Genomic DNA, 16,008 nt, shown 5'->3' on the forward strand with positions numbered 1-16,008 from the left:
CAAAGAGGAGAGAGAGAGATAGAGAGAGAGATGACGTCAGTCCAGGTCAATCACACGTGCTAATAAAAGTGCAACGTGTACACTCAAGACTGTTGCGTTCATGTACTGTAGAAGAGCTTGTGTGGCTTTTTGGGCTGCTGAGCTGCGAGGCCAGGCTCCCATTATTTTTGCAAACACTGGTAAAATAAGATCCTGAAACCTCTTTTCTTCCCTGCTGTAGAAGGAGCAGAACGAAGAACCACCGAGAGGTGGTAACAAAACGTAACAGAAGGTCAACAGAAAAAAAAATAAAGCACGGTGGCGCTTGCCACCGCGCCGCTTCAAAAGAGAAAGAAAGAAAGAAAGAAAGAAAGTGCTCAAAAGGTCCATCCATTCGTCCGCCAGTCAATCAGTGAATCCAAGCTATAGATGGGAGGAAAAGATCGGAAGCCGGTTCTTAACGCTATACGATACGCGTCACACGCGCGGCGGGTCAATCTTCCGGCGCCCTCACCTGACGTCATAGCTGCTTACAGTGCTCTCCGATATACCGACGATGGAGGCGCGGGCATCGCGGATTCCATCTGCCCGCCGCATCACAGCTCGTACAAGCCCGCGCGCTCGCCCCGTTCCACGCCGATTTCCTATAGCAGCGTATGATATACGACCTTAGGAAAGAATCTACACGGTTCAGTACCCCTCGCGGCGGCGTCTTTTGAAGCAAAGCCTCTGTATACGTGTAAAGTGGTTTAGGAATCTCCCCTCCTTCTGCCGCTCCATGAAGACGCCCTTCGCCCCCCCCTCCCCCGTCCCACCGCTGTTTCCCCTGTTGTTTGTATTAGGCGTACACACAGACGGTTACTTGCCGCATTTTTCTGCAGCCGTACCGCGAAGCCCACGTGATCAAACATGCGCGAGCCAGACGTGCTTCCGGTGGCAAGCGCCTTGCGCAGAGGGAACCGTTCGCGGAAACAGCCGACCGCGCGCGTTGTTTAGCTACGCCAGAGTCCTTCCATTTTTTTGGCTACGCTCAGAACGGCGGCATAGCCGAGTCCGGGCACCAAAGGGGCAACAAACTCGGCGTTGAGCCGGCACGCGGAAAAGAAAACCAATGAAGGGAGCCTGGGCAGACAGTTGCGCCTGAAATGTGGCTCTTTGTGTATACCTGCGGAATGCATGGATTGGAAGGCAGTAGCGGCCACAAACGTTGTTGTAACAATAAAGCCGAGGGTAGTGAGAGAGGAACTTAACTTCTCTGCAGCCGGTGGGAATGCAACCCGTAACAATCCGGAAACGCATATTTTCCGCTTGCGGTTTTGCGTGTGGACGCCTCGGCATAATTTTGCAGAGGCAGCCGATGATGATGAACAATCACGGAAGTCTAGATTACTATTCATGTTATCTATACTCAATGAAGATTCCTTATCAAAATAAAAAAAAATACATAAGTTGCTTACTAATACTATCATATGAAAATATGATATACCCGTATGCTCATGTGGATGGAATTATTAGGTACGGAGCTTAAATCTGTATCTGTCTGGTCTTATCTGTAGACAACCTAAGAATTCAGCACAATTGCTTCACACACAAAAACAACACCGCACTCACTCTCCCTGCTCTCTGCGCTACAAAACTTGGTTTCCAAGAAATGCTAGCATTAGCAGTGCCTGGTGCTGCGGACGCGTAGCGCAGCCCAGCCAATTAGAACTTCAATATAGCAGACGAAATGTGCATGTCCACTAGATGGACTCTTACAGAATACCTCCCCTGTATAGGTGTCATTGGTAGCATTGTGCTATACAGTCACGAGAATGACATATTTTTTTCCTCTCTCTCTTTCAGGAGACACTGACGAATGAACGAGAAGAAAGGGGGTTAACCGAGGGGCCCGATTTTTATTAGTCATATCATAAGAAGCCAGCAAACACTGAAACCAAGGACAACATAGGGGAAAATACTTGTGCTTAATAAATGAAATGAAGAAACCATAAATTAATGGAAATTAAAGTGGATGAAAAAACAACTTGCCGCAGGTGGGAGCCGAACCCACTACCTTCGCATTTCGCGTGCGATGCTCTACCAATTGAGCTTCCGCGGCGCTGTTTCCCCATCCACTTTCTTGGGTATTTATGTGTCCTAGTAGAACCCTGGGAGTGTTAGCCAGCGCCACCACTCACAGACCTTGGCGGCGGACGTGGAACGTCCTTCTTGCCGCAGGCGTCACGAGAACGTGATCTTCTTGGGTGAAGGCAACTGGTCAATAAGTAAGAGTCCGCCATGACGTCACGGAAGCGAGCGCACCTAATTGGCCGGTGCGTCGATCCGTACAAATTATCTTTGAGTTGAATACTGGCGTGTCTGCCACGGAATCGTTAGGTTGTGGTGATACCTCTCGAGCACTGAAGGCTGCAGCCTGCGACAGGCGTGCTCCCGCAGAGGCTTCATGCCTCACGGTCTCTTCTGTGAGTTTAAGAAGCTGTATGGCACACCGGTGTACTTTACCGTTGCCGAACATAATTGGACAACGCCCCGGTGCATGTTCGGAGATGTGTACCTATACAGGCACGGGCAAAGACGACTCTCTGCGCATGCGCGCGCACTGGCATTATTTCACCTCATGCATATGCGGTCACTGCAAGTTCAACGGAATCTTTTAGATATATACCAGGTGTTTTTCTTGTGAGTGAGTGTGCGGTTGTTTAGCTGAACCATTTTTTTTTTTTAAATGCTTGCGGCAGATACAACAATTCTAAGAGCTAAGTTACACGACGAGGCGGCCATTACTTCTACGAGAAAGCAAAGTGCTTAATTGAATAATAACCATAATTATAATAATTAACTTTTAATCAATTACCTTACGGCGCATATTTCAATCTACGAATTGCACCTTGTCAGTGTGCAAGGCACATCCACTTGGAACGAATTCTCAGGACTACGCCAGTTTCGAGATATTAATTTTTAAAGTGTCAAACTAAATGCAGTGGCGTTCCAGTTCCTTTTGTGCTTCAATGCATGAAACAGCGTTTTCCTTAAAACGTAAGCTGAACAACAGTGCATTTTTATTGCAAGTTTGACGGCGCATAGATTAAAACCGGTGCCATCCTGCAATGTTTATATTTAGATATGTGCCGTAAATTAATTAACAAACAAGGTAATTAATATAATTATGTTACTTCTTAAACTAGGCATGTTGATTTCCTGTAGAAGCGATGGCCGCCTCATCGCGTAATTTAACTCAAGGGCTCGAATTAATTGTGCTATCTACTACAGGCAACTTTTGAAAAAAATGGTGCAATTAAAAATAATAATAAACACCCTATAGGAGTCCACTCGTAAGAACCCCGCTTTCGCACAGGCTAAATATAGTGTTCTGATCATGATAATCATCATCATCATCATACCATTATTATTATTATTATTATTATTAATATTACTAGTAGTAGTAGTAGTAGTAGTAGTAGTAGTAGTAGTAGTAGTAGTTCGGAAAACATGCATACACTAGACAGGAAAAGGGAAAGCGAGGAGCAGGCTGGCAACTGCCACCGGAAGAGGCACAACGCCTGCCTACCCTTCAGAAGGGAGGTGACAGCAACACAGAAATGGAAGATAGGAAGGAAGGGAGGAAAAAGCAACAGGACAAATCTCAAAGAAATAAGCACAACACGCGCGCACTACAGGGCACACGCACAGAAGGGTCCCGGTCACTGCAGGTAACGCCACTAAAGAATGTCGAAACAGAAGAAAGAGGTGTCTGAAGTCCCGTGATCACCCGATAAAAAGAAATAGGCTACAAACGTGAACCGTAGTTAGTTTCTGTTAGAGAAAGTAAGAGCGCGCATGCGCATGCGCCGGGGTGCACACAGTGCACCGCGGACTTCCGGTGTACATATATATGCATAGTCTCTCTGAAGCATATGCATACATATGTACATGTATGCATACATATGTATGCATACATGCATACATGCATACATACATATGTATGCATACATATGCATACATGTGTACATATGCATAGTCTCTCTGAAGGACGGGGTGCACATATGACCTATTTTCGGCGTACATATACAGCGACGCCGCGACAACGTCAAGGCTTCCATTTTGCGCGTCCCCGTCATGCACTCTAAACCAACGGAGCGCCGGCGTGTCCACATTCAAGCTTTCCTAACGAGAACGCTCGGACACCCCGACGAACAACGGAGCACGTAAATGTGTGCAGTCATGAGTAGACGAACATACACTATTAGGTTGTGGGATAAGGCCTCGGAAATGGAGTCAGAAGTGGGCCAAGCACTACGTTACTCCAGCAAAGTCAAACGTCAACGCTATCTCTCTCTTCTCAGAAAACATATGCTCAGGGCTGCAGTGAGTACAACTCAGTCCGAGGTTACGCGCCAACACACACACACACACACACACACACACACACACACACACACACACACACACACACACACACACACACACACACACACACACACACACACACACACACACACACACACACACACACACACACACACACACACACACAACACACACACACAACACACACACACAACACACACAAACACACGCGCGCGCCCGTGTGTGTGTGTGTGTGTGTGAACGAGAAGAAAGGAAACCGAGGGGCCCATTTCAGCGAAGGCGGCCGACCAATAACGGGCAGTTGCTCTATGAGCCTTGATGGAACCAACCGTGCGCGCTCCCTTTACAAACAACGCTCTCCACCCCGCGACCCACGGGGCCATGCGAGTTTCATATACAAGGCCCAGTAGCCCTGCTGAAGCACGCATGAGGCACTGTACCAAATACAGTATCAACCTCGGCTTATTCTGACGTCCGTGCGCTGCGTTGGACGGAGGCATGTCCCAGCGATTTCTTATTAGCCCTGTCTCGCGCTAGCTGATTCCATAAGTTGCATGTTTCCCGATTTCGTCAAACCACCTACTCATATGCCGTCCTTGACACGCGCTTCCCTTTCCCTGGCTTATTATTCCCTAGTGTAGTACATGCGCACCTAAGCGCTTTGATTTTGTGCCGCCAATTTCCGCCTCCCTACTCATCGTTCACTTTTCCTATATTTACAATTTTTGTCCCCTTCCCGCCATGCAGGGTAGCAAACCGGACTTTCTTTTTTTCTGGTAAACTCCCTCCCTTTCCTATTCTCTCTCTCTGCGCTCGAAGTTAGCCAGAGAGCTCTTTTCACATACTATAGTACCTAATACCCGACGCACGCAGCGCAACCCGCCTGTACGACAGTTCCTCGCACACACGAAGTCCTGCAAGTATACGCGCGGCACCACACAGGCTCGCCCGCGTCGCGCCGGACACGCTTAGCCGCGGTGTCAGTGTGTTTTTCGGACGGAAGAGAAAGCGAGGGGCGTTGCTGCTGGCATGGAAGAAGTTAGCCTCGCTCGTCCATCAAACGCGGCGCGCCGGAGCGCTCGCTCACCCGCTGCGGCGTGGTCCCCTTTCGCATTCTTATATATGTACGGCCGCTTAGGACACGAGAGAGAGCCAAAAGAAAGAAAGAAAGAAAGAAAGAAGGAAAGAAAAGTAAAAGAAAAGTGAAACAGCGCTGGGGCCATGGCTCCGAGGCCGAATGTCCCACGCCGACGCGGCACTGACGTTAGAGGACAGGAAAGCAGCTGCTTTATTACTGCGGCGGCGGCGGCGGTGGGGCACCATTTGTGACGCGGATAAGCGGGCGTGTGTAGTATACGCGTATACCGGGCGATGGCCGCATGCATGCGGAGAGAGCGCGCCGTTCCGCGGATTGGGTCCACCTGCGCGCGGTCGCCCACCCTCAACACAGTCGGTCGTCTTTTTTTTTTTTTGAGACTGTCCCGTTTACTAGCCCGTCGGCTGTTTGTTGTGCGGGCATCGACAGCGCCGGGAGCGTCTGTCTAAATAGGGGAGTCTAATGGAGAGAAAACTGCCCCGTTGGTTTCTTCTGCTTTATATATATATATATATATATATATATATATATTCGACAGCCGTTAATGGAACCGGTGGAATAAACGGCGAAAGTCTCAAGCACTCCCCCTAATGAGTCCTATTAAGGCGCAGGGGCTAATCTATTTTCTTGCCCAGCTTTGGGAATTCAGACGACAGCAGTTAATACCAAAGAAGAAAAAAGAAGGGGGAGTAGGCACCATTACTAAGTGCAGGGCAGCGATAATATATTGATTATCATCGAATTATTCATATTTCCGATCTTCGTCACTGGTCCGAGCTGCGCTCCGCCCACGTTATCATCGGCCGGCCGATGGATGATAAGACAGCAATAGAGTCAAGCGGAAGCTATTGATCCTTGCGACACGCTTGCCCGTATGTCAGAAAACATGTATCACGAACGGTTTGCGCTATCACTCACAGACAAATCTACACCCTTTGGGGTGTATATTTGCCACATAACGATAACCGTCATCTGCCTTGCTTGCGTTTCCTTTCTTGAAAACGCCGTGCTCGCTACTTTACTGCCGGGCATGCTCTGTCATGCTGATAACGCGCATGCCGTTCGTGGCTTGGAAGTACCGTGCTCGCAGCGTTAAAGAAAGGAAATGCGGACAGGACAGATGACGATTATCGTTGTGTGGCAAGATACAACCCAAAGGGTATAATTTTGTTTAATAGTGTACGGGCGCTTCTGTTTAATAGACTCTTAAAACGGTTGCACTCTTTGGGGTGTATATTCGTCCCACAACGATAATCGTCATCTGCCTCGTCCGCATTTCCTTTCTTTAACGCTGTACGAGCCCGGCACTTCCAGGTCACGAACGGAATGCGGGTTATCAGCATTACAGAGCATTCCCGGCAGTAAAGTAGCGAGCGCCGAGTTTTCAACAGAGGAAACGCAAGCAAGGTAGGTGACGATTATTGTTTGGGGACAAGCCCTAAAGGGCGTAAACTTTTTTAGAGCGTAAAGATGTTTATGCCCCTGGGGGCTTATCTTGTCCCACAACAATAATCGTCATCTGCCTTGCTCGCGTCTCCTTTCTCGAAAACTCAGCGCTCGCTACTTTCCCTTCGAGAATGCTATGTTACGCTGATAACGCGCATGCCGTTTGTGACTTGGAAGTGCCGGGCTCTAAAGAAGGTAATGCGGGCAAGGCAGATGACGATTATCGTTGTGGGACAAGACAAGCCCCAAAGGCTGCAAGCTTTTTAAAGAGCGAGTGTTGTGGGGAGCACTCTTAAAAAAATGTACACCCTTTGGGGCTTATCTTGTTCCACAACAATAATCGTCATCTGTCTTGCCCACGTTTCCTTTCATTAATGCTGTGATACCGGTACTTCCGAGTCACCAACGGCATGCGCCTTATCAGTGTGACGCAGCATTCTCGACAGGAAAGTAGCGAGCGCCGAGTTTTCAAGAAAGGAAACGAAAGCAGGGCAGATGACGATTATCGTTGTGGGACCAATATACACCCAAAAGGGTGCAACCGTGTTAAGAGTGACACTCTTAGAAAAATTTACACCCTTTGGGGCGTATCTTGTCCCACAACAATAATCGTCATCCGTGCTGCCCGCGTTTCCTTTCTTTAACGCTGCGAGCCCGGTACTTTCCAGTCACCAACGGCATGCGCCTTATCAGTGTGACGCAGCATTCTCGACAGGAAAGTAGCGAGCGCCGAGTTTTCAAGAAAGGAAACGCAAGCAGGGCAGATGACGATTATCGTTGTACACTCTTAGAAATATTTACACCCTTTGGGGCTTATCTTGTCCCACAACAATAATCGTCATCTGTCTTGCCCGAGTTTCCTTTCTTGAAAGCTCGGTGCTCGCTACTTTCCTTTCGAGAAGCTGCGTCACACTGATAACGCGCATGCCGTTCGTGACTGGGAAGTACCGGGCTCGCAGCGTTAAAGAAAGGAAACGCGGGCAAGACAGAGGACGATTATTGTTGTGGGACAAGATACGCCCCAAAGGGTGTAAATATTTCTAAGAGTGTAGGACAAATATACACCCCAAAGGGTGCAACCGTTTTAAGAGTGAGGGCTCACAAGTACACTCTAAAAACAGTTTACACCCTTTGTGGTGTACCTTGCCCTGAACGTCATCTACCTTGCGTGTCTGTCCTTTATCGCTTCGCGCCCAGTATACTTCCATGTCACGACGGCCACGCGCGTTATGAGCGCGTGACATAGCATTCTTGACAGGAAAGTAGCCAGCGCAAAGTTTTCAGGAAAGGGAACGCAAGCAAGACAGATGACGACTACTGTTGTGGGACAAAGATACGCCACAAAGGGCATAAGCAGTGTTTAGAGTGTGACGATGTTAAACAGGAGAAAAATATGCAAAATACGCAGAAACAAGAACACTGAATAATTTTGCAGTTAGACTAACGTAACCAAAATTTTACATGCCGTATATGTGGTTAGGAACGATATACAGGGTGTTCCAGATAACTTTAGCCAGAGTTTAAAAAATATGCAAATGCCACGTAGCTGGACAGAACAAAGGTAATTTCGTTTGCAGTTGCTTGGAGATACTCAGACTATCCTTTCATTCCACCTAATTAGATAATTTGTCTTAATTAGTTAATCAACTTCTCAAGTATTATAACTATATGAAAAGCGTCAATGAGAAAATTGTAGAGCCCCATGAGAAACTCCCGATAAAGCTTTCTGTTGCTCAATACGTGCTACATAAAAGTGTTTTTTACGAGCGTGAAACTGCCCTTAAATGCACGCAAAATTGTCGCCCGACTGGCCACTCGAGGCACTCTGCGTGTATTCGCGGGTTTCTTTCGCGCTCGAAAAAACACTTTTATGTAGCACGTATTGAGCAACAGAAAGCTGTATCGGGAGTTTTTCATGTCGCTCAGCAATATCCTGATTGACACTTTTCATCTAATTATAATATTTGAGTTGTTTAATAATTAAGAGGAATTATGTAATTAGGTAGAACGGAAAAAATATTCTGAGTATCTCCAAGCGACGGCAAACAACGTTACCTCGGTTCTGTCCAGCTACGTGGCATTCGCGCAATTTTAACCTTTGCCTAAACTTACGTGGGACACCCTGTATAGGACACCTCGTTACAAATGCAGCAGCGTCTGATTTTTCTTCCTTTTCTCTCTTATTATTATAATTTCTGTTTTTGTTTGAGGGATAATAGCGCTTATAGCGAGGTGTAGACGAACAAAAGGCGCAGGCTGGGTCGCCGCTGGCCCGGGCTTTGTGGTCGCGACGTTCCCAAATTTGCACGAAATTAACGTGGGGCTCCCATGCCCGCCCGACTGAGCTATACAGGGGCCACAATTTTCTAACGCGGCGAAGACGTAACGCTCGCACGCTCAGATTGCAGCGTACGACCCGCACACGGGCAGGGGTCTGTCGCCACTGGGGCGATGACTCAATCTTCAGTACGGGTATATTGGCTCGGAACGAGAGGCTTCGGGGTCGTTCAGCGCGGACTCCCTTGGAGTATCCAGCGCAGTGTTGGAGTATGACGTCAGTGGCCTCAGCGGGGGCGCCGGAAGGCGAAGCAGGCTCCAAATCGCACAGAACCAGCACTGCTTCGACAAGTGTTACGACTGTACTGTAGAGTCTCCGTAATAGCGTAACTATTGCGCAGTTGTTGGATGCGACAGAACCATCATGGTGTCACGTTGTTTGCCCCTTTACCACATTGGTGACGCGTTCGTACGCATGGATAGTCGCCACTCGCCAACATTGTTATATTTCAGGTTTTGTGACGAAAATGAATATCAGTGCGTCTTTATAATGTGCGCTGAGTTGGCCTCAGTGTAAGTAAGTCCTGCTGAGTAAAATTCCCCGTTTCAGTCGTCGAGAGCAGCGAAAATAGTTAAGCCTAACTTGATTCGATGACACGACTCATAGAAAGCGTCGTCGTTGTTGTTCAACCTGATTGGTTGCGGCGCATATACCCATAGTGGATCGCATGCAGTCCCTGGTCCGCTACGTTTCTTGTTTCTCTTTCTTCTTTTTTTTTTTTTTTTTTTTTGCTGTGGGGTTCGGCTAATGAGCTCGGAATGACGTTGTCTGGGTGACGTAACATACTCTTTAGATGACTATCAAGTAGCCTGTCATATCAGAGCCTAGCTTTTGTATATAAAAATGCAATCAGAGCGAAATATTTCGCTTTGATGATGCATAAAAACGTTCAAATTGTCCCTGCAAGTCGCGAAATTACCAAATGCTTATCCTACATATCACAGATTAGATAGATAGATAGATAGATAGATAGATAGGTAGATAGATAGATAGATAGATAGATAGATAGATAGATAGATAGATAGATAGATAGATAGATAGATAGATAGATAGATAGATAGATAGATAGATAGATCGCAATTAACATTTTACCTTGCCACGGCTGCTCAAGAAACTTCCGACGTATTCTCATTTCCTAAATTACGGCACCTGAACCCACTCCATCACGGGCGCACGAAGAATGAAAGAGCAAAGGAAAACGAGGTGTGCCGGGGGCGAGAGACAGGAAAACGAATAAGCACGAAAGAAGAGGGCGAACAGGCGATCGAGTTAGGTACGCGTAACTATATAAACCTTTCACCAACTCATAACCGCGGCAAACAAGACCAACCGGATTGCTCGAGCGCCCCAACGCGCGCCAGTCGTCGTCGTCGTATAGTCGCAGAGCTGAAGGATCACGCCAGTTCGGGAACCCGGCCGGGGGGTGAGAGAATTAAACATTCGCGATTAAAAAGAGGGTGGCGGGGAGAAGCACCCGGCGTGGCCGTGGCGACGAGGAAACAAAAGACAAAACAAACTGCGCGGCGAACAGAAGCGACCGTGCATGCAGCACGCACACACGCATGCGGCATGTATACATACCTCGCACATGTAACCAGTTTTCGCGGCGGGCGACAGCGGCCCGCTGCCGTCCAGACGGCTCAAATCGGAGATGGTCCAGCACGAGTTGGCCGACGTCGACTTGCGGTGACAGTAGCCGTCCGGTAAAGGGTCTTCGCTCTCGTCACTGTCGTCGCTGCTCGGCGGCGGCCGCTGCTTGAACGCCGGCAGTCGTCTGCGCAACCTGACGAGTTGATGCGCCGGGTCCAAATCCACGTCGCTCTCGTCTTCAGACATGTGCCGCCGCTGGTCGGACGTACCGCACGCGCCCACCTCTGCGCCGTCGCGCGCGGCAACGGGCGAGTAATGTCCCGCCGAGAAACTCCCAAGATGAACCGTACTTCTCGATTCACACGCGCCAAAACACAAACGCACGCGCACCGCGCGAACGCTTCGAGTGCCGCACTCGCTGGGTTTGAATTTGAACGACGCGCTCCTTCGACCCGCGGCGACAGGCCCCAAGTTCGCGCAGTTCCGCAGTACGAACTGTACAAACTCGAGCAAAACAGCGCACCGCGCGTCGCGTGTGCACGCACGCCGCCAACAGCAGACCGACAAGTCCCGGCCAGCTGACCGGAGGCGGGGAGGATCGCGACAAGTCTTCGAGGGCCAATCCCAGGAGCGAGGTAGACGTCCAACAAGTCACAAATACAAAACCGAAAGCGGCGCCACGCAAAAAGCAGACGCGCAAGATGCAAGACGAAGCTACGGCTAGTACTCGACTTGGAGTCGTACATTTTTGCGGCTTGTTTTAGTCGTTTTTATAAATCATCTAAATAATACATGTGAACCGTTTAAAAGCAATTAAATAAACAAATTTTGCGTAAATTATTAAAATAATTGACTTTAGGAGTAAGAAAAAAAAAAATGTTGAATGCGAAACTGCGGTTTATGAGTAGGTACGCCCACTCAGCAGTGTTTGTTGTCTTGTTAACGGCGGCGCCTTGCAGACAGTTTTTCTTTCTTGGTTTAAATATTTATGTGTTGTTGATGAGGGTGTTGCGGATCTGATGGCGTGCGGAATGGACAACGATGCTTCTCTTCCTCGTCCGCTACCAGGAGAGACCGGTGATGCTGAATGTTTTGTCCCTTTATGATCGGGCGCTCGGTTCGTCTCTGGGGTACGTATCCGCTAATTTGCTACTGCCGCGAACGACATCGAGCTGCACAGAGTCCCGTTAAGGCCGATTAATTAGTCAAGATGTGGGCGTTTTTCTCTCCTCGGGATTCCCGCGGCCCTGTTGCCCCCGTTTTAAGCGTTCTGCAGCAGTTGTTTTGCGACAGAACGCCACGGAGATAAGGTTGCCGAGATCAAAACAACTTCAGGGTCGTAGTTCAAGAGCCCTGTCGTAACATACCGGTCGCGCCGATCGTTTGGAGGCAGCAAGTGTGTGTGAGCTTTGGCATCGTAAATCGTGTTTTAATTGATGAAGTGCATCATAGAAGCATTTGCGGCTCGATCGTAAAGTTACTGCATAGGAACGGTTTCGCTTTTGGCGGAACTACGGCTTCGCGAAGGTTCCAATTGAGTTCATCCTTGAGTTGTGCCGCTGACTTTGAAATGTGTATGCGTGTTCATTTCCTGTCGAGTGTTTGCTTTGTTTGATACGACTTGTGGAAGCCACGGTTTGCCACACACAACTGAGGCGTGTGAATGTTGCTTCTCTTACGAGGAAAATAACGGTAAAAATGTTAAATAATGTGGTTGTTTTTAGAAACTCACGTTTCTTCCGACGTTTTGTGCGGCAGCCTTCCTTTGGAAATTGATTCTAATACCCCCTAGCTTTTCTTGATTCTTGAAGAAAAGAAAAGGCCGGCTTGTTTCTATTCGTTCAGTTTCTTTTTCTCGAAATCGCTGTTGATTTAATAAATATTAAGCTTGCATGTGGCTCCCATTCGTCTTCGTGCGAAATTACGAAGCTAGAAGTCGCTCGAAAGAGAGCCTTTTTGTCATCGAATATGCAAATTTTGAAATCGAGTTTGCCTAACTGATATGAAAGCAGTGAAATAGGTTGATTCCTGATAACGTGCTACAAGTTTTGTTCGAATAGCTTTCTTCTTCTTCTTCTTCTTCTTCTTCAAAGTTTTTTTTTTTTCTTTTGAACTGCACAGCGATCTAAACTCCTACACACAACCTTGTAGCAGGTCTTGGTCTTGTTGCACGGTGATATAATGTGGTTTTTGCGCTCAGTGCCTGGAGTTTGTGTGTATGTGTTAGAGCGACCAGATGAATTTCGGATTATGAGAATATATTTTCCTGAAACCAAGCTGCTCTTATAGTGTAGGATTTGTGTTACCAATTTAAATGGCCGCTCCATTCTGTGCCAGTCCCAACCAAAATTTTACGATGCAGAAGGTCTCCTGTGTATAAGAGTGTGCGCAGGGTTCATCCTTTTCTCTCTCTGTTTCTTTCCTTGCATGCGTTTCGCAACTGTGACATGAAGGTGTCATACAAAGAAGCACAAGTTGTTGGTGTTTCTAATAACAAAAGCCTGATTGCCAATGATAGCCAACAATTGGGAGAAGTGACCGAAGTATTTTACGAGTGGCTCAGAGATTCATTGTGGTTTGTGAGAGAGACGTTATGGTGGTTCAAGTCCGCTTGGTGATTGTACTACAGATAACATTATTTTCACTGTTGCCTCTTTAAAATCATTTAAATTCTTCTTATCAAGGCTTTTTTCATAATTGATTTCTCTATTTGCATGGCCTGTGGTTCTTTAATTGCATTGTCACTCTGGGAAAGCCTGCCTGCCGGTTTGCTTAGATCAGACCATCAACAAGCCTTTGGCTGGCAGTCTGACAAGTGGTTGCAATTCTGTCACTATTGATGGCGAAAAATAAAAGCGAAATGAGAGAAGCAGGGAGCCCAAGCACACTCATAATAAGCAGTACTGGTCCCTCTGGCATGTGCGTACGCATAGGTGCAGTTTTCTTAGGGGAACAGTGGCAGTGTCATCTTTTTGAAATCTGTTGCCTGTTTTTGTTCATCTTTATAAACATGCTAAGACTCTAAACTGCTCCCGAGTTCACTGAGTGCGGGTCAGTGCAGTTGCTTGGCTGCAGTAACGTTCCTCAGCAGTTCTAGAGCTACAATTTCGTTATCAGGCACTCGTGGCATCTAGTCAGATATGCTGTAGTAAAAGGCATTTCCTGTGCTATAGGAAGTGTTCACATAAGTGTGAACATGGTGGTCCCCTAGCTATTTCTGGTTTCTTTTGAAATTTCCATGGTGAGATGAGGAAATGTATCTTCCAGAAGTGATCGACCTTAATTTCGTAAGTTCGCTCTTTTCTGAACATGTGCCATGCCAAGTTCGATATCTTACAGAACATGCCTTGCATAATCGATTTAGTTTGTGCTATTATCTTGACTGACATTTCTGCACATGAGCCCATAGTGTATTCAGCATGTTGAGATTTAAAAGAAAGAAAGAAAGGATAGCTGGGATAAAGCTTGTGAGGCACTCCAGTATTCGTGGTTAGGACCAAGACTAAATGAAACACGCGGTACTCTTGCATAATTTTTGGCACTTGTTTTTAATTTGTGCAGCCCAGAACAGTTGCTGGCATCGTTGTAACTACAGCAGCCTGTAGGAGACAGCCAAGATGCCACCATCATCAGGAGAGCTATGGGGCTACCCCATTATGCCCAACACCATAGTGGTGGACTGTCTACTCCCGACAGGCATCATCATCCCCCTGTCGTGTTCCAGAGATGCAACGCTAGAGAGCATCAAGGGTGGGTTCCTTACAATGCATGCTTGACAGGTAGCTTCTTGCTGCCTCATCTGTGGCTGCCTAATTATTAATAATGTGACATGGTTCATGCCATTTATCTGCGGTAAGCATTTTGTCAATCAGTAAAGCGTTTTGCCGACTCGTGCTTAGGTTGCCCAACAGAAGTGCTTGTCGCTTACTTTGTTTCCATGGAACACAGCAAGCCTATTCCTGGGAACAGAGGGGCCCAGTTTTTAGTAATAACCATGTGGGGTCAAAAGATAATGAAGCCACGTGAAGCATAAGGAAAATTAACTGTTTCTTTTATTTGCGATAAATATTGTATTCGTGAAAAAAGGAAATGAAATTGGAAGAGAACACAACTTTGCTGTTAGTGGGGGCCAACCTAATGACCTCTGCATGACATGTATGGGGCTAAACCAACTGAGCTATGGCGACAACTGTCGCTTTATCCACTATCTTTGGCATCTATGCAGGTGCATTTGTTCACTTACAGAAACATGTATTTGATTTCGCCACATGTAAATGCATTAAACTAACTGGTGTAATCTAATCACTGTTGGTCATTTACAATCGACAATTTCATCCTTCATTTAGTGTGGCACTAAGGCTTCAAACAAGACAAATGCACTACACTGGAAGGCAGGGACTTAAAGTCATCGGCAGTGGTCGAGTCAGCGTTTCAACAGGGGGACTTTCCTTTGTCCGGAGAAGTCCACCTGTCCAAACGGTGTCTTCGGAGGCATTTCTTGTTCAACCACTGTGGTTCAGTACAATTTAAAGATTCACGCTACAGCAATCAGAGAAATTAAACACTCTAAAGGAAGACATAACAGAGTTTCTTTTCTGTTTCTGCCGTACGAATAGCCATTACCTGATTGTTGTTGTTCCAGAGGACCTCTGGGAAAATGCACAGAAGTACCCACTGTACAGACATCTGGGTGAACCGTCATCATACATATTCGTGTCCATCACCCGTGATGGAGACAAGGAGGAGTTCTACGATGAGTACCGTCGACTCTGTGACTTGCACCTCTTCCAGCCCATCCTGAAAGTCGTGGAGCCCAAGGGTAACACCGAAGAGAAGAAGCTCAACTCAGAAATCCGTAAGGAGTTTCTCGCTTTTGCGAGGAGAGCTCTTCAGGTGCTGATGTGGGCCTCAGAAATTTGCAAGCATGAATTATTGCGCAGACTGGCTTTTTAAAACAGAGCTTCCTTTGGGTCTTCCTTCGACTTTTCCACTGCTGCTGCTGTCACTTTCGCTGTCTTGCACGCCTCGTCAGAAAGTGGTTCAGAGCATGCATATACATGGAAGGAGCATGGCAGAGAGGAAAGGTGACGTGAGAAACTCGTTTGTACCTTTCCACTGCTGTGTCACAATGCCCTCTGGAGCTCTCTGGGTGTCGCCACAATACCTTCTTGATGGCTGTAATTATCCG

General features: G+C 47.3%; 2 protein-coding genes across 3 annotated transcripts in view; one reads left to right on the top strand and one right to left on the bottom strand.

Moving 5' to 3' along the window:
• LOC126548573 (uncharacterized) overlaps positions 1-11,399 on the bottom strand; it is a 243,978-nt gene extending 232,579 nt beyond the window's left edge. The window contains exon 1 of the mRNA XM_050196812.3: positions 10,812-11,399. Within this exon, the coding sequence (XP_050052769.1) occupies positions 10,812-11,066 (255 nt within the window). The 5' untranslated portion in view covers positions 11,067-11,399. The remainder of the gene's footprint in view (positions 1-10,811) is intronic.
• A 349-nt stretch (positions 11,400-11,748) lies between these two features.
• The window catches only part of LOC126548566 (phosphatidylinositol 4,5-bisphosphate 3-kinase catalytic subunit alpha isoform-like), a 33,908-nt gene continuing 29,648 nt past the window's right edge, over positions 11,749-16,008 (top strand). The window contains exons 1-3 of one of the 2 annotated variants that reach the window (XM_055063909.2): positions 11,749-11,950; positions 14,382-14,570; positions 15,463-15,675. In XM_055063909.2, coding sequence (XP_054919884.1) covers positions 14,438-14,570; positions 15,463-15,675 — 346 coding nt within the window. In that variant the 5' untranslated portion in view covers positions 11,749-11,950; positions 14,382-14,437. The remainder of the gene's footprint in view (positions 11,951-14,381; positions 14,571-15,462; positions 15,676-16,008) is intronic. The other variant, XM_055063905.2, reaches the window with a different exon arrangement.

Source organism: Dermacentor andersoni, chromosome 3 (genome assembly GCF_023375885.2).
Source record: "Dermacentor andersoni chromosome 3, qqDerAnde1_hic_scaffold, whole genome shotgun sequence".
Lineage (NCBI taxonomy): Eukaryota > Metazoa > Arthropoda > Arachnida > Ixodida > Ixodidae > Dermacentor > Dermacentor andersoni.